General features: G+C 35.2%; 1 protein-coding gene across 3 annotated transcripts; it reads left to right on the top strand.

Annotated features, from left to right (window-relative positions):
- The first annotated feature begins 2,529 nt into the window (after positions 1-2,529).
- Positions 2,530-26,791, top strand: Rnf146 (ring finger protein 146). Of its 3 annotated transcripts, XM_071613043.1 has the most exons (4): positions 2,561-2,619; positions 5,001-5,071; positions 15,001-15,110; positions 24,469-26,791. In XM_071613043.1, coding segments are annotated over exons 3-4 (1,065 nt in total). In that variant the 5' UTR covers positions 2,561-2,619; positions 5,001-5,071; positions 15,001-15,108; the 3' UTR covers positions 25,532-26,791. The 3 variants fall into 3 exon arrangements, with proteins under 3 accessions (XP_027803202.1, XP_071469144.1, XP_071469145.1); XM_027947401.3 differs by lacking the exon at positions 5,001-5,071 and having other exon boundaries at positions 2,530-2,619; XM_071613044.1 differs by lacking the exon at positions 5,001-5,071 and having other exon boundaries at positions 2,589-2,654.

The following is a 26,791-nucleotide window of genomic DNA, read 5'->3' as shown; positions in this document are numbered from 1 at the left end:
GTTGGGAAGCCAAGGGAGACTTTGAACAGAGGAAGGGTATGACATCACTTCCTTGTTAATGGGTTTGACTTTTGTGTTGAGAATTGACAGTTCCTAGGGTACTGTAATAGTCCAATGAGAGATAATGTAGATTGTAGTAGAGGTGTTCATTAGTCAGATCCTGAATGTATTTTGAAGGAAGAGCCAATAGATTATTTACAAAACAAAGATCGGAACAAAGAGAGAGGGAGAGACTAAAAATGGGTTTGGAGAAGGAAAGATGGAACCATTTATTGAAATAAAGAGAGCTGAAGCCTGGAAGGGTATTTTAGACTCTGTTGATTAACCCCTATCTTACATCTTTTGAAAGACAGAATGCAACTTATTTATCTGTTCTTGTTTTGGTTATTTGTTTTGGTACTGGAGAAGGGCTTTACTACTGAGCTACATTCCTAGTCCTTTTTATTTATTTATTTAGAGACAGAGTCTTTCTAAACTCCTTGGGCTGGTCTTGAATTTGTGATTTCCTGCCTCAGATTCCCCAATTCCTGGGTTTACAGGCCTACCCACCATGCCCAGCTAGAATCTGTCCTAAATCTGGACCCAGAGCAAATAAAAAAATACAAAACCTTTCAAATTAGAATCATTTATGGACTAAGAAACATACTTATGTTCTGATTGCAACTCTCTCAAGGTCTTCAAGTAAGTCGTAAGTCGTTTAACCTTTTATTATCTGGTTCTTTAAAAGGGTTGGATTGACTAGGTTAACTATTATAGTCTTTTACATTCAAATCCTAGCTGTGTGCATGTTTCTTTAAAATCAGTCTAGTAGTAAGACCCAATTCATATGATATTGTAGGGGTTAAACCAGTTTATGCATGTAAAGCACACATGTGACAATGCGCATTGGTAGTTAGGATTATTTCTTTAAGCTAGAAACTTCAATACATACCACAATTTTGCTATTATCTCTTCATGGGTTGTGTAGGAGGAGGGGTAAACTAGGTGGTTAAATGGATAAGAGAGAAAACTAATCTTAAATCTGGAGGACATACACTTCAATATTTCTACATTTATAGAGGTTATACGCAAAATAGTATTGACAGAAAACATCATTGAAGTAAATGGGGTTAGCCTGTTAACATAACTATGGGTTAATTTAGAAAGTTAAGTTAAACTGACTCCATTCTGCCCAGACACCTCACCCTGCTCCCTCTCCCTTTTTCCCTTCCTGCAAGAGCCCACACACTCACACAGAGGCTGACACCTCCACCTGTACCCTGAACACAGTGCTCACAGACACTAGCCTACTTTCTGACTATGTACAGGGGCTACCAGACAACGTGCCTGCTCCTCCTGCCCCCTCCCCTCTGTGTTCCCTGAGGTTTTGAAGTTTGCTTTCCACCTGTAATAGCAAGGGCTAAGCCCAACCCCAATGCCTAACCCAGACTCTGATTTATCAGTTTAGCTTAGAGGAAATCTGCTGCTGCTGTTCTCTTTGCACAGAAGCAGCCTTGTCAGATTTCCTGACAATAAACTTGCTTCTGTGATTCAGTCCTGTGCCACTTTCCTAACAAATGGCACCTTTGAAGAGGCTTTTACATATATGAATATGGATCCTGAAATAAATTGACTTCAGTGAAATAAAAGAAAATGTACATATTTCTGTACATATAAAGAACCTTTAATTTCCCAATCCTGAATGAGTTAATGAAATAAAAAAGCAACATCAATGTAAGACAGAAGATAATGTTGTTACACCATGTTGAAATACATACTCTTGTAAATAATAAAAGACATGCTTTCATTCTCTTCATTTAACTAAAAATAAGGATAAATTGCTGATTGTACATGCTAAAACGGAATGCACAATACTGTTAAGAGTTTTGACAACACCACATTCCTTCCCAGCACCGTAAAAAAACAAAACAAAAACACACTCTTGCCATGGAAATAATCCATTTCTTTAATTTTAGATTCTTACGCTGATTAATTTCTTCCTCCAGCTTCTCAGGCCCTACTTTGTCAGGAAAAATAAGTCCAAAGGGCCTTATCCTCCCCTATTGCATCGCTCAACCATTCAGAAGGTGAATAAATTGGAACGTCTCAGTGGGCTCCCCCTCCTGCCTTGTTTTTACGTTTTTCCTCAAAGGAACTGTACTTTTGCTAGAGGCTCTTCAAACCGAAACTCGGGTAGGCGCGCAAGGGTTTCTTTAGGGTCACAAAGCGGGGCAGCAGCACTTCCTGGTCGCACGAGGGTTTTACTTGCTCCACCCCAAATCTCTCGCAAGTGGCTCCGCATTCTTCCCGAGCCTCCAGCCGCCAAGATGCACAAGGAAAGTAAAATAGCGACCAGTTAGAAGGATCCAGTAAGCGAAATTGATGCACTGTGACGGCCACTGCGTTGCCGGAAAGCTGGTGCACATGGCTACGCGAACCTGGGAGGAGCGTAGGGACAGAGGCTGGGCAGACGCGCGCGCGCGCGCGCGCGCGCGGGTGCGAAGCGCGGCTCCCTCCCCGCGCGGCCCCGCCCCCGCGAGCGCCGGGCGGTCACGTGACGGCCGCGCGCGTCCCCGTCCGCTGCGGGCTCCGAGGCCGAAGAGAAAAGACTGCGAGGTGGCCTCGGCTGTGGCCAGAGAGGTGGGAGTCGGGGCGAAGCCCTGGCAGGGGGCAAGGTGAAAGTCAGTCACTGGGGGATCCTAACTCGGGGAGAGGTGGCATAGCCCGCGGTGTCACCTTCTGCCGCGACGCACTTCGGGTCGGCCCTGCGCTCGGGGCCTCAGAGGGGCGGCGGCGGGGTCAGGGGCCGGTACGTAGATGGACGCCCTTGGGCCGGCGCGGTCCCGACTGTCCGCGCGGAGGCGGGAGGGGACCGCTCAGCCCTTCCGTCGCCCCCGCTTTGGCTGCTGTCGCAGGCAAGAAGACTGTGACGGCCACTGCGTTGCCGGCGGGCGCCGCAGCCCCTGCCCTGGGCGATGGCCGGAGCTGGTCGCAGCCAGGGTGCGAGAGGCGGAGCAGCGGCCATTACTGCGCAGCCTCTTCCGCCCGGTCTGTGTCGCTGCCTTGGGTGGCCGCGGGTCCCTCGTCTCCCCCTTCCGCGATGGTGTCAGGCCTCTACCCGGGCACCATCTGGCCTCAAGGTTTAGGGGCGACGATGATTTGGGGGATAGCCTGCACCCTGTTCTGTGTGTGGTCAAACACTTTGGGCCCTGGGTCAGATCGTAGTCAGGGCGCACGGTCTCTGGATTTTGTCTTTCTTGGAGTCTTTCGCTGCTGCTTTCTCTTCTCCCTCTCTTCTCTACTCAGCCCCTGGGGCTTGCCTAACACTGAGAGAGCAATCCTTCCACCTTGCCCATTTGAAACCCAGCATTGCATCTTATCAGTTGTTTTGACGATTATTAAAGCATTGGAATAATCAGGAGATGTGTCCAGAGTACCCATTGAGCTTCTCCAGCCTCTGTGCGTCTTTAAAGCCGAGGTTGTTGCTTTGTTCTGGTTACCGGGTGCGGAGTTCTCTTCCTACTCTCCATCCCATTTGAAAGAGTATGGTCTTCCATTGTTGTCGCTAGTTTATTTTCTGAAGACTTCTAAAGAAACGCTGTAACATTGTTTTTTAGTGTGGAGATGGAACAGCTCTCTTCACAGGTAAACTCTGTACTACTGTAACTTTACCATATATTCTGGCAACAAGATTTTTTTCTTGGGAGTCTTTCTGGTGTATGTTTTTTTTTTTTTTTCTAAGTGCCATTTTAGTGAGCCCGTACTTTCAAGTTTTGAACATTTTAAGTTACATTCTAAAAATACTTAAATAATGTAGAACTGAGGGGAAGAAGAAAGCTAAGATATGATAGGAAAGGCTTTGTTCTTTGAATGATTGACATTTCAGGTGCCAGGGCACTCCCCCCACACACACACACACACAGACTGTGTGTGTGTGTGTGTGTGTGTGTGTGTGTGTGTGTGTGTATACATGTACTTTTCAAGCGGAGATGTGAACATATAACTTGGACATTGAAAGCAGTATGTAATTACAAAATTTGGAAGACCTACAACATTTTAGTAAATGACTGTATGTAGACTTCAAAAAGACGGGGCATATTAGGACACGAAGAAATTGACCCACACAAATAATAGGATTTGTGATGTTGGCTTTGCTGGGTTTTTTTTGACTAGCACATTGTTTGTTCAATGTCTGGGTGCTGTAAAAACACAGGAAAATAGGTCAAGTAAATCTCATTTTAAAGAGAAAACTAAAGAGTGAATGCCACTCTAAAAATAGATTTTGGATGTGTTTGTTTTGCCTTGGGTATTTTAATTGGAGCACTTGGATTTAGAATTTACATGTCAAATGGGCCAGTGGAAGTTGTGGACAGAAGGAAAAGACTGGTACTTAAACATTTGAAAGTTTCTCTTTTTTTGTTGGCCATTAAGAAAGTGGTAGAATTATATCATCAGGAAAACTTTCTCCAAATATCTGGTCATTAGACAAGAGGGATTAAAAAGGAAATGACATTTTTTTTTTCCTTGTAGGAGAAACCTGGTAAAGTGTTTCAGTTTTCACTGACTTGAATTGTCAGAAGAAAGGAGCAGACTTGTTTTGAAAAAATTCAAGATGATTTCTTAAATTAAAAGATGAAAATGATAGGATTAAATAATTTCACAATTTTCTGTTTAAATAATATCATTTTCTGTATTTGCATGAAACTTCTAACAAAGGCGTTGTTGGGGTTATACTTGTTTTTTTCCTCTGGTGTTAGTAATGAAAGGTGCTGAGACTTTTCTCTTGCCTGGTTTCCTTTGATTAAGGAATCTGAATTTGTGAAACAGCAGGCTGAATTAGGAACAATGTTTGTGAGTATAGAAGCTAACACTGGGCAACAACCACCTGTGTCTATTTCTGTATTCTATTTAGTGTTTGTGCCATATTGTCTTTCGGGTTAATTAAAACAGAGTCTATTGTTAAATGCCTTTTTTTTTTTAAAGAGAGGGAGAGAATTTTAATTTTTTTTTTTTTTTTTTAGCTTTTCAGCGGATACAACATCTTTGTTTGTATGTGGTGCTGAGGATCGAACCTGGGCCGCACTCATGCCAGGCGAGTGCACCACCGCTTGAGCCACATCCCCAGCCCTTGTTAAATGCCTATTAATGCACTTAGAATTACAGAATTATAGTGTAGGGAGAAGTAACAAAGACATGGCAGTTATGACTTGACCAAGATCACAAATTTAATTAGAGACTTTTTTATAGAATGGTGCTGGCCATGAACCTCCTATATTTGATATAATTAAAAGACAATATTTATTCACATGTACATACCATATTGAAATAAAATGCAAGCCCGACCTTGGAGAGAAGAATTGTAAAGGTTTAATGCTTAAGTATTAAGATTGTGAACGCAGTAAATAGATGGTTTTTAAAGGGAAATGATATATAATTGGGAAAGAATTATTTAAAATAAAGTATTGGCCCCTATTCAGCTGAAATGGATATGGTCTTCCAAGTGTGACCTGTGTTTTTTTGTAAGATGGTCTTCAACTGGGGTGATGAAGGCCAAAAATAGATACATTATGGTATTTAGTTACATTTCTTAATTTGGAACTCTTAAGAAAATGTTAAGGTTTATCTACTAAATCACCTAATCTCTACTCTTCATTCCTTTTTCTCCTGTGTGAGAATGTGTATACATATTTATTATATAATATTGTACACACATCATTAGATAAACATTATGTATTTATATATTTAAAAGAATTATTTATTTGAATTTACTATCTGGGGAAAAGAAAATGGCTTTTTAAAAAATTTGTGACAGACTTGAAAATTGGACTTTTAATTCTAGATATTTTCATAAGAAATAACTATTCAAATAATAGAATGAATGAATTCAGTAGTCACAAATTTTAAACTATGCAATATTACTTCATTTTCAGTTGTACTTATTTTAATTGGTTATGTAAAAAATAATCACTGATAATCTCTAAACCTCTTTATATAGTTATAAATTAATCTGTCACCCCTTTTTTTCCTCCACAACTGTAATCTAATGCTTTTGTTACTTTTTTAATAGATCATCACATTGAGTCTGTATAATTTACAAATCATTCATTGCAACAGAATTATGAATATTTGAATTATTTATTTTTTGTTTAATTATTTCTGGGCCTGTGGTTAAAATTACAATATTCTCTCTTCCTGGGTTTGAATAAAATGGAAGCATCACTCTCCCCTCTTTTTAAAAAAAAAAAAAAATGTTGTTTTCAGATATTATGGAAGATTTGGGACTTTTTCACATGACAGTTCTGAGTGTTACATATATACCCTATTTTGTGAAGCCCTATCCCAGGGCTTTTTAAATTATATTCTGCAGAGGTTGTAGTTGATGGTCAGCTTGGCAGAATTGGGCCCACCTAAACTTGTTAACTGATCAGAATAGAATATGCATGGAATTAACATGGAGTTCATTGTTTTCTTTTTATTGATTACTGTAATAACTTACCAGTTTTGTGTTTACAAAAAAGTTGCTAAGGAAAAAATTGTAGATCTGCACTGCCCAATATGGTAGCTACTGACCACCTGGAGCTATTAATTACTTGATATGTGTCCAGTCTGAATTGTGCTGTAAATGTAGAGTACACTTTGAATTTCAGAGTATACACACATGAATGTAAAATATCTCATTAATAATTTCTTTACAATGAATACATATTGAAAAGGTAACATTGTAGATACATTGATTTGAATAAAATAAAAGTTAATATTACCTATTTCTTTGTGTTATACTTGAAATTACATACGTATTTGCAAAATATTTTAGGCACAAAACTATTCTAGTTTTTTTCCTTGAGAGAGAATACATTGTAGAAAGGATTTTTAAAAATACATCAGTGTATTTGAGTTTGAATCCTATCAGGTATTAATACCTCTGTGACTTTGGGTCAGTTATTAGCCTTCTGAATTTGGGGTTGCTCATTTGTGAAATGGGTATTAGTCATTTTTTACAGGTTGTTTGGAGGATGCAGTGATATAATGAGACTATAGAAGCCTTTAAATCACTGAGAGACCTGATTCTATGGGTCTGGGGTAGGGCTTCAGATTTTCATTTGTAAGAACCCCCCAGGTCATGCTGGTATTGCTGGTTGGGAACCAAAGTTTGCATAGTTAGGATCTGATTGCTACTAACATTTTAGTTTATTTTCCTTCCCCCAACTTTCATTATCCATCTAGCCTCTACTTTGAAATTATCCTTGAGATAGAAATTTAAAATGTCATCCTAACTTGCAATATTTAAAAATATTATATGTACTATATGCACTCTTTTAGGGATACCACAGGAGTCCTGTTTTACATTTATAAAGTTTTGTCTCCTTTTTTAGCTGGAGTGATATCTATTGATGGGGTAGTATTACTAAATCTCAAATTTGAAGGACCAACTTACTTATATTGACTTATAAATTATTTTTGAAAGATAATGCATACTTACAAGTGAAATACTTTTAAAAATGCACCAAGAACATAGAAAGATAGTATTTGAGTTTATTTTATTGTTAAAGAATAACTATACCTGGTTCCTTTCAAAGCCAGCCTCAGCAATTTAGCTAGGCCCTAAGCAACTTAGTGAGACCCTGTCTCTAAATAAAATATTAAAAGGGCTGGGGATGTGGCTCAGTGGTGAAGAGTCCCTGGGTTCCATCTCTCATACAAAAACAAAACTCTTTAAAGGAATAAAAAGAATCATCAAGGTTTTAAAAATTGGTGGAAGACATTTCTGAGAGTCCTGACCATTACATGAGGCCAGAATTTTAAAAAAAGAATAAAAAGGAAATATTAGGCTAAATAAATATTTTTATCGTGTTTTCTAGAAAAGGGTATTAGTTAATATAAGGAAAGGTCATACTGGAATAGAGATTACCGTCTATGATAGATGTTGTTTACAAAATCTAATTAAACTAGAGGGGTATAATGAGGGTGAGAGTGTTCTATTGAATGGGAAGGATTAGAGTGTGGAAAAGTTTCTGTGTTTATAGTAGATGTTTTGCTGTCATATAATGTGTGAATAGGTCTCTGTTTCTGTTTGTTTTTAAAGGACTTTTTCAGAGAATGTATTATTTTGTTGATAAGGTGAATTGCTTGGATTCAATTATTAGTCTACAAGTAGGGAAATCAGAATGATAGAACTCTATCGCCTTATATAAACTAGACATTTTAAAAATCACTTTTGTTTTAATGTACATTTTGAAAAGCTTTTACTTCAGTGTGGCTACAGCTTTTTTTTTTTTTTTCCAGCTATGTGAAATAGATCTATAAAACAAGGTCAGAACTTATTTAGGTACCCAAATAGAAAATATTTAGGAAATTTCTGTATATTACTTTAAAGCTACTTTGCTTCAGTTAACCTAGGTTCCTTTAAGCATCAGTTTGTTTCATAGTTAACATATTTATGAACAAGATAAGAATAAGCAAGAATCAATAAGAATAAAAAGAATAATCAAATTATTAAAGTATAAACAGTGGTCTAATAAGATTTTTAAAAGAAATGGGCAATTAAATCTTCCAGATTGGAGTTTAACAGTCAATCAAATGTTCCTAGAATAAGAGATTAAAATGATTGATTAAGATGTTTTTAAAAACTTGCAGAATAGGGAAGCACCACTAATGACCAACTAATGCTAATGATCAACAGCAGTCTTTAGCAGTAGTTTTTGATCTTAGAATGGGAGTAAAGTGTAAATCTACTTTTGAATGATGATCCAAATACCCTATGGTGAAGAATAGGATGTTTATATAATTTATTTTCCAGGATACTTGAAACAAAGGACTATACTGGACAAATGCTAGGCCATCCTGTATGGTCATCTTTACCTTTATCCCTAGGGAAAGAGCTTTATGAAGGTCTTTTGGCTGTCCAGAATCCTATTTTGGCTTATTGCTGGATTTTTATGTGCATTCTGGAGAATTCACTGCCAGGGAATAATAGTTAGGTGTATCTTCCAAAACATATAATGTTGACTTGAATCTTTATTTGCAAATGTAGTTACAGTTTACATCCCTCTCTTAAATTTTTAAGTTCTTAAAAAAATTAGTTATCTTAACATCTTTTGTAGCTTTGAGCTTGGTGCCTTGTTCACAGAACTCAAATGTTTTGTTATGTGAGTTAACAAATTTGGTTATTTTTGAAAGGTAATTTTTCATTTATGTAATAGCTACCAATTCAAATAAAAAATGATTGGCAGTTTACTAGCCACTTAAAGATGTAAAAATGGTCCTGTCTTCATGAGGCTTATTTTTCAGATCTTTTTGTCCTATTATCCCAGATGTGGAACACCTATAAAAAAGCTTAAATTGAGCAACATATATACTACTTCCGTTAACTTTGAAATATATATTGTTTTTAAAGTTCTATTGATAAAAGTAACAGATGAATGATAAGTGCATTCAAAAATATTTTTAACTTCATTGTAAATTGGTATAAACTTTACTGTGGAAGTTACTTTTACTAAATGTTAAACTGAACCAGATGTTACCTACATAACTGATACAAATGTAAGAAATGCGTTCATGAAAACATTTTCCAGAACTAACCTAGAGCTAGTTGTCATTTTATTTCATTTCTAGAACTAGTTGTCATTTTATTTCAAGGCATGCACAGTATATCAAATTTTTTTATCAATTTTCATTAAGTATCTGTTCTATAAATAGGACTCTGGGACAATGTATACTGTATAGTAAAGTGTTGTGTACTGCACTGCTGCCTGACAAATTCTTAACATGTTTCTGCTTGTGGTTATTTGTTAACGAGTTATGACCTGTATTTTTGTACTGCAAAAAATGTGTTGCAGAAAACATTTTTATGAATGTTTGAGAAAATTATATTGTCCCAGTGTCCTATTTATAGAACAATCTGTATTATTGTTATTAAGATAATAAAGGCTATATAAGTTCTAGATTATGATTTCCAATCTATTTCAGTAAACCTGTGTCAATTTTATTGACATAGTCACTGAATTAAAAACTTGGGACTTAATGGGTTAATAGAGGAATCAGACTTTGAAAACTAATACTCTCAGTGCATGTGATAATTTCAGTAATAGAAGAACATACCAAAATATGTAACAATCCCACCTTTCTATACAACTATAATACACCACTGAAAAATAATGGAAAATATTTTAAGAAAAACAGAAAATAGAGAAGAGGGAACATTTGACTTTCTGGAGGCAATTAAAAGAAAGGGTAGGGATAATTATTCCTGAGCAATATATTGAAGAACAAATAGGCATAAAAGAAACTGTAAAAGAATATGCTATATCAGGTAAAAGGAAATGATAAGTGGAGGGTTGGAAGATGAGTAAGTTGGCATAACTGGAGTACTAATCTATGATGGTGGTTATCAGAGTTAAAAAAGAGTAGAGAGTTGTTTGTTTAGGGTTCAGATCACTAAGGCCTTTGTTATAGGAGCTTTGCCTTTGTTTTATAGACCAGGGAGGCAATATTGGGCTTCAGGTATGGAAGGAATTTGGTCTGTTTTGTCCTTTATCACTGAATGAATTTGAGGGTGATAATAGAAGCAAGCCAGTTTCTGTGAAGAGTATTCCAGGTGAGAAATGGGTCTAAACTAAGGTGTTAGTAATGGATAGGAGGTTACAGAATAGATTTCAGAGGTGTTAGAAATAAAAATTGGCACACTCTGGTATGGTTGGTTGAAAGGGAGAGTGGAGGTAAGCGGGTTTTTTTTCCCCCCTCCATCAACAATTAGGTGATAAAGGCATAGAAGTTGAGATGTTACTTCATTGTAAGATTTATGCAAAGATGGGGATATGTGGAGTGTATAGATGAGAGACAAGGCTGTGAGGGATTTAGGGGTTAAGAAACTGTGTTCCAATTTGGGCAGGAAAGAAAATGAGATCAGGAACTGGATAAAGAAAAGGATTTGGTCAAGAAGCTGGAGGTCTCCAAAATTAGCAGTTGTGGGAATGAGTAAATAAACTGAAAGGACCAGTGCTTGTGATCTGAGAGGCAACAGTTTTAGGTGTCAGCTAGTTCCAAACATGGTGGTGATTCTTTTGTTACTGAGAAGAAGTGAAGTTAATTACATTTAGGATTTCAGAAATTGAAAATTGAGGACAGTTTTGTGTTCTTTAGACTACCTGCATCAGTACCACTGGCCTAGAATCTCTGGGTGTAGAGAAGGAGAATGCACATTTATAGCAAACATAATTCTAATTAATATGTTGGGGCAAGTATTAGAAACCCCTGAGATGTTGAATGGTTCATTCTCAAGTATGTGTAATAGGCTCATAGTGATGTCAGAATTAGGGTAAAGAGAAAGATCAGTAGTGAAGGTAGAGAGAGAGTAACAGTAGGGTATTGTGTATATTATAGCCAATGGGAGAGACTTCAAAGAATAAGTAAGACATTAGAACAGTAGAATGTCTCCTCCTGACTTGCAGATAGGAAGCAGATGGATTGTGTGAAAATGGGTAGTTTCTCTTTTGAGTAGGCTGCAAGAGGGATGTGAATGCTCTTCTGTTATGCCATGGAATTTGTAGGCACTTTCAGGCAAAGTGAGGGTTGCAAGGAAAGTCATATAATGGAGCTTGTGTCATCTAAAGTCAGCAAATAAAAAGCCATATTACTTAGAAACCTTATTTAGTCAATTACTTTTGAAAGTTTACTGTTTTTTTTTCCATTTTTTTAGTTGTAGATGAACACAATACGTTTATTTTATTTTATTTATTTTTATGTAGTGCCTTATACATGCTAAACAAGTGCTCTACCACTGAGCCACAACCCCAGCCCATGAAAGTTTACTGGTTTTGAAATTTGTTTGTTCTATTATTCTGGTAGAATAAGCTGTCTTGCATTTTAGAGACCACATATATTACAAATATTTATCTTTAGAATCACTAGATACCTTGGGGAGATAGATGACCGCAATATAAGAGGCACATGGAACCAAAAGACAAGATTGAAGCCTGACCTACCTTGTGCTTATTGTGAGGTTTTTCATCTCTTTAGTTAATCATGTCTGCTTCATTTGAAGTTCTGTGTAGTATGGTGTGCCTCTTGGCAGTAGATAAAGTGAAGTGTAAGCGGGAAATACAAAGTGAGAAAAAAATTAGTGATTGAAGTGGTGTTCTATATGGTACCTCTGGATTTTCTGAACAGGAGGAATCTTGAGAGAGCTTCCATTAAAGGTTGTGAACTTGGGCATGCAAATAGCAGGAAGTCCTAGTTAATGTGATCACAACTGCCTTTGTACACCTCCCTTGCAGGAAGGCTATGACTGCCGAATACATTCAATGTTATATGATGGGCGGCTTGGCTTTTTTGTTACTTCTTTGTCCATACAGGTCTTGTTTTACTTGAAAGTTTTTTAGTGTGGTATAAGACAAGTAAAATTATTCTATGATTTAGCTATTTTAATTGTATAATCCAGTGTAGTTAATTTTATTTGCAATGCTGTGTAACCATCACTGCTGTATATTTCTATAAAGTGTTCATCATTTCTGACAGAAAATGTATACCTATTGGACAATAACTCCTTTCCCCCTTCTTAATTTCCGTATACCTATAACATTTGTTTAAATTGAATTAAATCTAATGTTTTCCTCTTTATGTCTGGATTATTTAGCATAATGTTTTCAACATTCACCTATGTTGGATGAACTTCATTTGCTCCTTTTTATTACTGAGTAATATATGATTACATATCATGTTTTATTTATTCATTCATCTGTTGAGGAGTACTTTGAATCATCTCTGATTTTTCACTGATAATTCTGTGATGAAGATTAGTATATGAATACCCATTTAAGTCCTGTTTTCAATTATTTTGATGTATAACTAGGGGCATGATTATTGGGGAATATAGTAATTATGTTTAACTTTTTGAGGAGCCATCAAATTGTTATTCATAATAGATACCCAATTTAATATTCTCAACAGCAATGATTGAGGGTCCAGTTTCTCCGCATTCTCACCAACATTTATTCATGTTTTTAAAAACTATAGTCATTACAGTAGCTATATCAATGAGACTTTTACATTTTCCCAATCACTATGTTAAGCATCTTTTCATGTGCTTATTGACTATTTGTATCCCTTTGGCAAAGTCATTATTCAAGTTCTTTGCTTATTTTTCATTCTTTTTTGTCCTTTTGTTATTGAGTTGTAGAAATTTTTATTCTAAACTTTAAATCAAACACATTATCTGTAAAAATTTTCTTCCGTGCTATAGATAGATTATCTTTTTACTTCTTTTCTTTTTTCTTTCTTTCTTTTTTTTTTGTACCAGGGATTGAATTCAGGGGTATTACCACATCCCCAGCAGTTTTTTTTTGAGACATGGTTTCACCAAGTTGCTAAGGCTGGCTTTGAATTAATTTGTAGCTGCTGGGATTACAGGTGTGTGCCCGCCTCTCTGGCTCTTTTTACTTTCTTGACAAATGGCTTTTGACACACAAAAGATTTAATTTTGATAAAATCCAATCTGTTTGTTTTTCTTGCTACTTATGCTTTTTGTGTTATATCTAGGACTTTATTACCAATTCCAAGGTTGTGAAAATTTGCCCATTTAGAAGTTTTATGGTTTTACTTCTGATGTTTAGATCATTGATCTACTTTGAGTTAATTTTTACATATCCTGTAAAGTAAGTGTCTGACTTGATCCTTTTGCACGTGGAAATTCAGTTGTCCCAACATTTGTTGAAGAGAATAATCTTTCCACATTGAATGGATTTTATACCCTTTTTGAAAAATTAATTGCCAATGGACGTAAAAGTTTATTTCTGGATTCTCAATTCTATTTCATTTATGTCTTTGTCCTTATGCCAGCACTGTACTGTTTTGATGCCTGGACCTCTGTCTTAACATTGGGAAGTGGGAATTGTTCAACTTTTTTATTCTTTTTGAAGATTGTTTTGGCTATTTGGGGCTCCTTACAATTCTGTATGAATGTGAGGATTGGCTTTTCCATTTCTGCAAAAATGTTGCTGGGATTTTGACAGGAATTACATTTAATCTGTAGATCACTTCGATAACATTGGTCCTCTTAATGTCAAATCTGTAGATCACTTTGGGTAGTATTTGTTGTCTTAACATATTAAGTCTTTAAATATATGAAAGCTGGTTTTCTTTCCACCTGTTTAGCTCTTCTTGTTTCTTTCAGTAATATAATTTTCAATGTACAGGTCTTTTACCTCCTTGGTTGATTCCTAGCTATTTTATTCTTTTGGATGCTATTAACTGGAATCACTTCATGGATTTTTTTTTTTTTTTTTTTTTGGATTGTTGACTGTTATTGATATAGAAACAAAACTCGTGTGTGTGTGTGTGTGTGAAACTTGTAATCACAACTTTGCCAGACTTGATAATTAACTTTCTTGGGGATTCTTTGGGAATCTTTTGTCTATTTATAGAAAATAGAGACAATTTTACTTAGACACTTTAAAAAACTTATTTCTGGACATTTTGTGGGGGGGTAGGTACTGGGGATTCAACTCAGGGCCACTTGACCACTGAGCCACATCCCCTGCCCTATTTTTTTGTATTTTATTTAGAGACAGGATCTCACTGAGTTGCTTAGCACCTCACTTTTGCTGAGGTAGACTTTGAACTCATTCCTGCCTCAGCCTCCTGAGCCGCTGGGATTATAGACATGTGCCACTGTGCCCGGCTTTCTTGGCAATTTTTATGTCCTTAATTTCTTTTTCCATTTTAATTACTCTGCTAGAACATCCAGTGAGCAGTGATGAAAAAGCAGGCATCCTTGGTGTTTTTTTTTTTAATACCCATTTTATTGATTTATTTTCTGGTACTGGGGATCAAACTCACATATGCTAGCGAAGCATTCTACCACTGAGCTACATTCCAGCTCACATGATTGGTTTTTGATTTTTGTTTTTTTACTTTAAAGATAAGATTTGCCATAGACTTGTGAAAGGGTCAATCATAATTAACTAATTCTGTTGATCTTGATTAGTCTATAGAGAAATTGATAGTGAATTTTTTTTTCTTTTGTAGCACAAAGAATGAACCAGCAGTGGAAGAGAATATACTACAATCTGGCTGACTGCTGATGAAGATGATGTTTTATTTTTGTGGCAGGCATCTGTGGAATCTGTAATAGAAATGTAAGTATAGCATCATGGTTTTTCAAAACTTGCAATGGCTTGGTATAAAAGACTGTCAATCAAATGTCTGTTATGTTTAGTTTTAATTATATCAAATGAGCATTTTGTATTGGCTTATAGATGCTTTATTAAGTTAGCAATTTTATTTGCATTAAATTATCCTATGGGGGAAAAAAATCTCTGTAAGAAGTGAAACTGAAAACAGGAATTTGCTTATTAAAGGCCAGAAAACTGGCAAGATCTCCAGGGCCTCTAGGGTCTACCTTTCTTTTAACATTTTAATAAATGACGCAGTTAGACAGTATCTGGTTTTATAAACAAGAAACTGTCTGGGTTATAAAAACAGTAATTACTAAAAACTTGTTTCACTAAATTTAAGGCATTTCTTCAGAGCATAGCTGAGTTTTTAATTAGTACTGTTGCTTTTTATTCATATCAATTCACTCTGATATACAATTTTATTTTCCTGTCATTTAGTCTTTGTTTAATATGCTTTAAAATGCTAGATTACCCTGAACTTGCTCATATTGAACTTGATGGTTATTGATGAAACATTTCCCACAGTGTTTCATCAATAACATTTCCCACAATGAACATAATAGTTTTTTCTTTCAAATTGATATGAACATTATTTAACTTGATGTCATAAAAAAATTATCACACATTTCATTGGCTTTTGAAGCTTTGTGATTATAGTGTTTAAATTACTGAACCAGAGTAACCCTTGTAGGCACTATTCCATATTCTCCTAGTTAGTATATCTGATTCTGTACTTCCTTTGAAAGTATGACCGTATCATTCTTAGTGTTGAGAATTGGGTAAAAGAAAAATGATACCAGTAACCCTTTTTTTTTTTAAAAAAAAAAAACTAGGACACATGTATCTATTATTTAATTATGTTAATCTATTCTATCATTTTTTTTCCCCTATGTTGAGGATTGAACAAGATGAGGCTTTGTATATGTTTGGCAAATGCTTTTCCTCTGAGCTACATCCCCAGCCTCTATTTTTTTGTTTAATCTTCTTGGTTAGATAGTCTAGCTATTGATCATCAAGGAACTCGCTATGTTCTAGTATATGAGACAAATGTATGTGTGTATATATGTGTGTGTGAGTATGCAATTAAATGTCATATTGAGATAACAGTAAAATGCTATTAGAATTGAGGGTAAGAAATTAGTCCCATCTGAGTGGTTGAAAGTGGACAGAAGAACTTTTAGTTTGGCCTTAAAAAATGACTATAATTTATCAGAGAAAGTTAGAAAATATTTTCAAGCCAAAGGAATGAGGAGGGATATAGCAGTCTAATATCAGGGCATTTTAGGTAGGTTGGGGAACAGTCCTGTTTCGAAAAGTAGGGTAGGAGAAAGAGATTTCAGAGTGTAAGTAAAAGAAATTAAATGTTTATTTAGTACCTACTATTTTACAAGGGGCTTACTGGGTGTTTTATTTGAGTTTTTGAGTTTTATCACTGTATATTACACTAGTTGTCTCACCTGCTGATGAAAAAATAGATTATGTCACTTGCCTGAGTCAGTGTGTACTGAGAGAGAATAAGTGCCCTTGGAGCACTTTATTAAAGTACAGATTCCGAGATGCTAACTAAAACATTTGGGTTCAGTAATTTTTGTCTTTAAGTAAATTTGGAAAATGTTAGGTAACCATTTTAAAAATACTTGGTAAAGCTTAGATTTTATCTAAGTCTGTTTCAGTGTAAAACCCACATCAATGGTCTTGAAAGGTAATACTTAGGATTTTGAATTTAATTTTATATATATATATGTGTGTGTGTGTGTGTGTGTGTATATATATATATATATATATATATATATATATATATATATATAAACTATTGAAAATTGAAAGAGAATTAATTAAACATGATTGACTTGAGGGAGAAAAGACTGAAATCAGTTTGAAGGTTACTATTTTTTACAAGAGTGTGTCCAGGAGTCTAGAATTAGGGTCACAGTCTTTGGGAATAAAGGGGACATATTTAAAGAATGTTCTGTTGTATTAAAAAAAGAGAGAGAGAGAGAGAGAGAGAAGTGGCCAAGGAATAAGGTAGCACCAGCAGTGGCTCCAGGTGTTATCCAAGGTAGAGAACAAAGAGGATACAGATTAAGGGGAACAGATAATGTTGTTTTCAGTCATATTTCAAGTACCATGAGAATGTTGAGGAAAACCTTTTGAATACAGAATTAGAAATATGGACTTTAGGTTGAAGATTTCTGGATAGTAGATGTTGAGAGTCGTATAGGTCTATATATTAACGTGAAATATTTTGTAGGTTGTCTAGGCATAGAATATAGTACTACCCACTTGTGAGAAGTAATGGTATTTAAAGGATGCCAGAGAAGATAAAAAGAAATGAAAGAAGATATTGAGAATGCTATTATGGAAATGAAAAGTATGAAGTTTAAGAAACAGAATAGATGGTTAATATTATTTAGTGCAATAGTATTGAATAGATTGCATTAAAAGAGGTCATTAGATTTATCATGTTAATTGATTTTGAAATATTAGAGTCTTGGAGGAGTTAAGGCATGGCATTAACACTAGAAATTGAAGGGTTAGTTTTGAAAACAACCAGCAGTACCATGTTCTCAGGAGGAATGATGATAAAGCAGAGTAAAGATGCAGGTAGATTTTGAAGATTTATCTTTGGCTTATGTAATTTCTCAGTGACATTGGAGTCAGAGTATCTCTTAAACTAGACATTGGAAAAGTTTTATAGTAGTCTGGGGGACAGGGAAAAAAAGATGTATTTGCTAAATTAAAAAGTTATCCATAGCAGGCTTGATGGTCTTTGGAAAATCAAAATAGCAAATCAGGATGTGGAGTTCACAACTTTTGCAACATGCAGTTCAATCAATTGAAATTTGACCACAGTAACTTTTATAGTTTTCTCTTTGTTTGACACTTGTTTTTTTTTGCAAATGTCTCCACTGTTGGCTTTTGTGGTGATGTTCTCTCTTTGTTCCCCATCTTTCTTGCAGGCTATCATACCTCATTTATAAATTTTAGAGTAACCCAAGGTTCTTTGGCCTCTTTTCCTGCTCTCTTTGGGGGTTTAATTTGGGGATTTATCGATTTTTATGGCTCCAAGAATTGGGTATGTGTTGGTGACTCATCAGATTTTTTGGCAGTTTGATTTCTGTCTAGATTAGAATACCAATCTAGTAAATATAGCTATCATCTATCTATCTCCTCCTGGAAACCTTATAAATATCTTAAAGTCCTTGTGTCTGAGACAAAAGTCTCCTCAAATTCTGAATCCTGGAGAATAGTGCCACTCTCCATCTTTTCTATTCTTTAGCATTTCTTATATTCTACTGTTGGAACCTTATGTCGGCACCCTCCCTTTCATTATCTTATATTGGATTTCTACCTGGATGTATATAAATTCCAGTTGCCTTTTGCCCTCCCCCACTACCAAACTTTTCTCCAGACTGCTGTCTAAAATTTTGAAAAATTATTAACTTGTTATTTTCTAAAGTAAAATGTTTCAGTGAATTCCCCTGGCTGCTATAGGGATTCATGTGTGGATCAACTTTATAGAGATCTTTTAACCCCTTGAAATTTGACATAAGATTTCATCAAACTCCTGATAAAACTAGCCCCAAAATGTTTAAGAACCATTGTATTTAGAATAAATGTCTAAACCTATTAAGATACCATAAAGACAAGATTTTGCTGCACCACTTCTTCGAAAGTACATTTCATTCATTTAATATACGCCTGTGCCCTCCTACATGTAACAATTTCCTTCTGGTATCTGTTGTGCCTGTCATAAAACTAATAAGGAAGGCATGTGTTAATGAACTTTTCTTCCCTTGCATTTTGATAGGAAATATGATGATGTATCTCTTTGCTAGTGCCATAGGCATAATAGATGATGAAATATTTTCTTCCTTAGTTCAAAACTGAAAGGGAATAAAGAGAAATACTGAAAGTCACAAGTGCTCTTTGGGCAAGTGACAGGAATTTTCATTCCTTTATTAGTTGGCAAATTTTCTTGTTAACTTCTTGAAATTTTATCTTTTCTAAAATTATTTTGGGTGGTTCTTGTATTTGGATGGCCATAGTTATTTTGGAGGCAATCTGTAGCATTAAGATAATAGATACTGAGTCAGATCACGTGGATTTGAAGCTGTCTCAATCACTTAATAATGGTGAGTCAGTGTCTTTGGACACATCGCTTGAACTTTCTTAATTCCCTTATATGTTATAAGGAAAATAATTGACTTATTTTATAGGATAATGTAAGCATTAAATATAAAGTGCTTCAAACAGTGCCTGGCACATATTACATAATAAATAAGTGATAGTCCTACGTTTATATTTGAACATAGTAAAAGTAAACATCTGTGAACACCTGATTGGTATTTTTATTGCTGGCTAAAATGTTCTTATTTATATGCTGAGGACTTTTTGTGTTTATCATAATTTTACCTTTCTTTTTAATTAAAGATCTTTAAGAAGTTTCAACAAAATCTGAGTCCTTGAAGATTTCCATCAGTTCCACTACTATCGCTTTATGGTCTGTCTTTTTTGAGAGAAGACTTAGTAGGGTTGATAGACACTTACCATCTTGCAGAAGTATTTACCACGGCTTATCTATGGGAATAAGAATGGGGTTAATCCTTGAAGGTTAAAATAGCACATGAAGAATTTTTAGTAAGAAAGTCTTTGAAAATAGGTGCTAATTGATGCTCCTTAGCAGAGTTAAATTAACTACAAATTTCCTTGTGTTGAATTTTTCTTAATTTAGTAACCTAGAAATAAATTCCTTTTTCGCAAAATGATTTGTAGAGTTTCATACAACATTTATTAGACAGGAATACTTCTTTTTTATTAGCATTAATTCTTTACCAAATCTTTATTCTATACAAAGAGGGATGAGGAAACATTTCTTATTTACATATTGGTATGAACCTCTGCATACATTTGAGCTGTCACCTATTTTAAGATTATTGAAACTTTGTGAAATAGAGACAGTAGGATTGATTAAAATGGTTATAAAAACAGCCTTGAAGTATGTCTTATATATAGGCTAGTGGTTTGAGGTTGCTTGATCTTTACATTGTTAAATATCTTTTCTTTATCTATTGTTTACGCCTCATCCAGAATTATATAAGAAGTATTAACAAATGTTTCTCCCAGTTTCTTATTTGGTTATTGACGGCAGTATACTTTGTGGACTAAAATGAATCAGAATTTAAAATTTGCTATTGCATATTGATAATTGAGAATGTTTCCTATGAAATAATGCACTTTTAGCTCTCCAGTGTCCCTTGTTTGTTTTCTGATAAAATTTTCCAATGAAGTAAACTTCATTGTGATGAGGGAAACAAAATATCTGCACAGAGTTGTTGTTTTACCTTTCCAAATATATTGCTTTTATAGTTCATGCCTTGCCTAGGGTGGTCATAATTGCTTTTTACATTTTAAAGTTGGTTAATTTTACCTATACATGTAAGGGTAAGAGTTGTACAAAATATTGATAACATTAAGCAGAGTGGAAAGTAATGTTTTTAGTTAAAAATTTAAAAAATACTACTGGGGATTGAACCCAGGGACACATTACCAGTGAGCTACACCCCCATTTTTTATTTTGAGATAGAGTCTCTGTAAGTTGCTGGGCTGGCTTTGAACTTGCAATCTTCCTTCCTCAGCCTTTTGAGTTGCTAGGATTATAAGCAAGCCACCTAGCAACCAGTGGAAACTTTCTTTTCTATATATAAACCACTTGCATGTGTTGGAAAACTGATGTTTCAGGTCAATTTTACTTAGATCAAATATAACACGTTTGGAATTATGTATTTGAAAGTATGGCATTGGTCCCAGTGACATGTTGGATATCTTGTTTGCATTTTATCAGGCTTGTATTCCATTTAAATTTATAAAATTTTAAACTTGTTCTTTGTTTACAGGTGGTCTAGATAGTTTAGGATATAGACATTTATTTGTAAGATATTGCTATTTTTTCAAAATAATGATGAGCAAAAGCCCATTTTATCACTTTGTCTTAATCACAAATCACAGGCTTTTTACTTATTTATAAAAGATTACTTGTAAATGGATTTCTTTCTTGGTTTCTTTTTCTTAATTGGAAATTTGGGCACATAGGGAAATTCTTAAAAAGACTTTCAAGAATTTCATTGAAATTAATTTCTTTCACTTATTGCAATGAATGAGAGTTTTTGAGATGAAATGTGGAGGGCACTGCCATCTCTTTTGGGATAGGAAGGGTGGGATAGATGGGGGTGTTAATTGGGCCATTAAGAAGCATGTGCTTTACTTGTACTTTAAGTTGTTTTAAGATCTTTGAAGAAAAGGAAAAATATTTTAAAGTTCCTACAGTGCCTAATACATATTCGGAAGTCATATTTGCTTGATTTAGAACTTTCTATGGGTTAGGGAAAGTTGTACTTTGCTGGATTCTATAAACCTAGAGTTGGTTTGAAAAAGAACTTAGAAATTGAGCATTTCTTTGATTAATTCTTCCATGGAGACTCTGTTGTGTCTTTATCTAGATAAATGTTCATCTAGATAATTTTTTAATCTAGATTTTTAAAAAGATTTATCTAGATAAATCTTTTTTAAAATTTACATTATTAGTAAGTTCTTAAGGAAACAAGAACACAGAAAAAGCAGTAAAAAATGGGATCATTACAAGATTGAATGTGGTGTGATTAAAGCCAAAGAATACTGTTTTTCAATTTTTGATTAAACATTTTTATTGACGATCCCCTTTTTATAATCATTGGACTCATTTGGTGGGGGTTACTGGGGATTGAGCTCAGGAGCACTTGATCACTGAGCCACATCCCAGCCCAATTCTGTATTTTATTAGAGACAATGTCTCACTGAGTTGCTTAGCATGTTGCTTTTGCTGAGATGACGTTGAACCCTAGATCTTCCTGCCTCAGCCTCCCAAGCTGCTGGGATTACAGGTGTGTACCACCACACCCGGCACCACTGAACTTAATTTTGAGTTCTTGATCTTGGGCAAAAAGCAAAGGTCCTTATGGTGATTATATTCTAAATATTCTTCTTTAAAATGGCAGAATTAACTGGTGCAGAGAAATTTTTACTCATTTTAAATATTTAATGGTTTCTAATCTCTGAAATCTTTACTTCCATTTCTCAGTCATTAGTCTGCTTCCCTGTTTTTTTTCCCCCTTTTAAATATATCTTGGTTTCCTATTACTGTGGAATAAAAGTCATCAGATATTTCTTATTTGGCTTCTGATAACATTTACAGTTCCATCTCCTGCTATTCCACTGCTTACATGATTGAGTGGTTTGCATATGTCTCTGCCTGAAATCTCTTCCATTATCCAGGGCCACCCACCTAATGACATTGTCTCTCATTGCTTTGTATCTTAACACATTTTGTTTATTGCATAATGTGATTATCTACATGCATGTTTGTGTCCTTATTTAACAAACAAAAATAAGGTGAATGTCTTGTTCATCTTTAGATGGACTGTGTAGTGGATGTTGTTTATCTGAACAAATAAAATAAGGTAGAAGTTCAAATTTTTATGTCAGTGTTTAAGTTCAGTGTTTCCAGTTTGACAAATCTTGCCTTTTATTTCTCTTTCCCTCATTTTCAGGGCAGTTTTGTTAGTGGTATCATTTTCTCCCATGATTTTATATGGTTCTAACTTTTATGGGGCTTTAGTGATTATTAAGTATTTGGAGGGCCATTCTTACCAGAGCTTTGTAAACTCTTGATTTTTTTTAGGTGAGGAAATTAGACTAAAATTTTATCTGAAGGACTAAGAGCACATAATTAATAAGGGAGAGTAAGACTCAACAGGTTTTTAGATTTCTTGTCTAGCATTGCTTTCACTATGTAAGTTCTCTCTCAGTTAGTTATCCTCCTTTCATTGGCTGGCTGAAGCTTTTCATTATACAGTTCTTCATTGTGCTGCTTCAATACGTACACTGACAGAATTTTTACATATTGTCAAGGTGTATCTAAGTACATGTTTAAAAAAAGTTTTAGGTCCGATAATTTAGGTTAAAATTATTTAAAATGAAACCCAAATATCTGGTTTGAAAACATTCATTTTCACAAAAGTAAATGTTACATTGCAATTCTGATAAAGAATGAGGAGTTTGTGGTAGCAAGAAGTTAACAGGATTATTTGACTTAGTCATAGAGGTTTTCTAAAGAGAGGTGAAAGATGGATACTAGTTTGCTTATCAAAAGGGGTGTGGAAAGCAGGAGATGAGAAGGAGTGTTCCCAATTGGGAAAGCTCATTATTACAGGGAGTAGCCAGTTTGGTAAGAAGCCTGGTCAAGGAGAAGTTTGATGAGGCTCCTATGGAAGTGGGGGGCCAGACCATACAGGGCATGATGGATTTAGAGATTTTGGTTATTATCCTAAAAAACAATTTATAAGCAGCTGTTGTGCCTGGACAAATTAAAAGGCATATGCAATAATTTAATAAGCAAATGTTTGCTTGATAGCTAGGGAAGGTAGAGATGGATATTAGGTAAATATAGGAGATAAAATTTGAGAGATAAAATTGATATAATGATGGTTTATTTGGATGGAAACATGTAGGAGGAGAGTTTCTGAGTTGGATTTTTGGCTTGGATAAGCAAATAGTGGTGTCACCATGAAGGCTATTTTAGGGAGTAAGAAAGAAACATCATGATTTCAGCTTTGTACCTTCCAGATATACTAGATCTAAAATAGACAATATAGGGCCACACCAAATGGAGAGGTCCAGTTTGAATTAATTTGTATCATTTATATATAAGTAGTAATTGATGCCATGAGTATAGATAAGATCATTTCAAAAGAATACAGTGAGAAGAACATAGGGTTTAGAAAAAATAGAAAAAGCCAACAAGGAAACCATTAGAAGAGTGTTTCACAGAAAAGAAATGGCTAGGCATGACAAAGGAGTGGTTAAACATGTGTTTTTACATATATAACAGAGGTAGGGAATTTCTAGGATTTCAGCTTTAGTCTTAATTTTATATGGCCTCTTTGTGAAGTAACAAATATATTAATGTATTGCATAATTTGTAAAATTGATAGTAATCATCCTGGAAAGGATTCAACATTGTTTGTCATCTGAATTAATTTTTGGCTGTGTTGTGGTTTTTAGTCTGATTGTAGTCAGTCAAGAATGGATTGTACATTTTTAAATCAGTCAAGAATGGATTGTACATTTTTAAATGTGTGTATCTGGTTTTATCAATCTATTTGGTTCTATGTGGCTTGCATGTAATGCATGTAATAGGTACTTATGTTTTCTGAATTGTTGAATTTAGATATTGGAAGAATTTACATGATTTTAATATTGTATTTTTTTTTCATTTTCTTAGGATGGCTGGCTGTGGTGAGATTGATCACTCAATAAACATGCTTCCTACGAACAGGAAAGCGAATGAGTCCTGTTCTAATACTGCACCTTCTCTAACTGTTCCTGAATGTGCCATTTGTCTGCAAACATGTGTTCACCCAGTCAGTCTGCCTTGTAAGCATGTTTTCTGCTATCTGTGTGTAAAGGGAGCTTCGTGGCTTGGAAAGCGATGTGCCCTTTGTCGACAAGAAATTCCTGAGGATTTCCTTGACAAGCCAACTTTGTTGTCACCAGAAGAACTTAAGGCAGCAAGTAGAGGAAATGGTGAATATGCATGGTATTATGAAGGAAGAAATGGGTGGTGGCAGTATGATGAGCGTACTAGTAGAGAGCTGGAAGATGCTTTTTCTAAAGGTAAAAAGAACACTGAAATGTTAATTGCTGGGTTTCTGTATGTTGCTGATCTTGAAAATATGGTTCAGTATAGGAGAAATGAACATGGACGTCGCAGGAAGATTAAGCGAGATATAATAGATATACCAAAGAAGGGAGTAGCTGGACTTAGGCTGGACTGTGACACTAATACCGTAAACCTAGCGAGAGAGAGTTCTGCCGATGGAGCGGACAGCATATCAGCACAGAGTGGAGCTTCTGTTCAGCCTCCAGTGTCTTCTGCAAGGCCCCTAACATCAGTAGATGGCCAGTTAACCAGTCCTGCAACACCATCCCCTGATGCAGGTACTTCTCTGGAAGACTCTTTTTCTCATTTACAACTCAGTGGAGACAGCATAGCTGAAAGGAGTCATAGGGGGGAAGGAGAAGAAGATCATGAATCACCTTCTTCAAGCAGGGTACCTGACACCTCCATTGAAGAAACCGAATCAGATGCCAGTAGTGATAGTGAAGATGTATCCGTGGTTGTTGCACAGCACTCCTTGACCCAACAGAGACTTTTGGTTCCTAATGTAAACCAGACAGTAGCTGATCGATCAGTTTCTGATCGATCAGTAGCAGGGGCTGGAACAGTGAGTGTCAGTGTCAGATCTAGAAGGCCTGATGGACAGTGCACAGTAACTGAAGTTTAAATTTAAGAAGTTTTCAGCTCCATGCTCAAGGTTGAAATGGTTATCTGTAAATTTCTGCCCACGTAACATTATACTCATCCCTAGTAGTGCATTTGGGGAGTTGGGGTGGGAAGGGGTGAGGGAAGGATAGATCTGAAATTAAAACGTCTAACATGTCTCTGTTGAGAAATTTATTTAATGTAAGGAACTTGGGTGTTAATAGTTGAGAGCTGTTTAGTTTCCCATTTTCTTGATGTTTGTTTACTTTATAGTTGTTTTTTTTTTTTTTTAAGTTTCTTTAGTTCTTTTGGCCAGTGTGTGTATATTATCTGTGCATTAATAGTCGTCATCCAACTCTTGCATTACCTTATTTTTCTGCATGGATTGGCATAAAACCATTACTAAAATTTGGCACCTGTGAGATGTTTGGTATCATTATGAGCAGGAAGCTTAATGTGGAAATAGATGTGAATTTGGGATTTAAAAATAGAAGAATAACAACTATTATATAGTAAAGTTATTAAAATGGATTGTGAAGAAAACAGTTAATAACTTATGTTTCAGAATCTTTGTAACACACTTCATGGCGTTCCCAGAGGCTTTGCTGTCTAGTCCTTGTAGTTTGAGGTTTTTCTTGATCTGCATTTTTCTTTTTGATTAAAAAATTTATAATTTAATAAATACTAGAGTTTATTGAAAATAATTTGTCTCTGGTTTGAGTGTGGAAAATGGATGGAAAGAGTTTTGATATTTGTGGCCAAAAGTTACTAACAAGGTAGTGGTTTGAACTGATTGTATTTCACTTAAATAGTCACCTGCTCTGAAGTTTGATTTCTTCCTAGAGAATATTTAAACAGAATCGGTAAGGCAGTCTGTAGGTATGGAAATAAACCTACAGCCTGTGAAACAATTTTAAGAGTTCTTAAATAGCCAATGTTTTATATTTTCTGTAGCAGTCTTGCACTTACTTAGTAAGTAAGTCTTATACTTAGTGTTCTTACATCTGAATTACATGGCAGACTTGCGTAAAAACAGCATTAGTAGACACAAATTCATTTTATATACAATATTGTAGGTCGGAAAATCCACTTTTTTCTTGGCAAGAGAGGAAGTATTGGGTTAGCATGTAATCTAGAATGTCCTCAAAACATCAGTCTGTCTGACTATATTTTTGGAACTCAAAAAGCAGGATCATGTTGATTTAGGATATGCAAGGTAGTTTTACTATGACTCAAATGGAATTAAATATAATAGCAAATAAAAGCAAGAATTAAAAACTCA

The sequence above is a fragment of the Marmota flaviventris genome, chromosome 6, assembly GCF_047511675.1.
Source record: "Marmota flaviventris isolate mMarFla1 chromosome 6, mMarFla1.hap1, whole genome shotgun sequence".
Taxonomy (NCBI): Eukaryota; Metazoa; Chordata; class Mammalia; order Rodentia; family Sciuridae; genus Marmota; species Marmota flaviventris.
The sequence above is the reverse complement of the archived record's forward strand: the minus strand, read 5'-3'. Positions and strand labels throughout refer to the sequence as shown.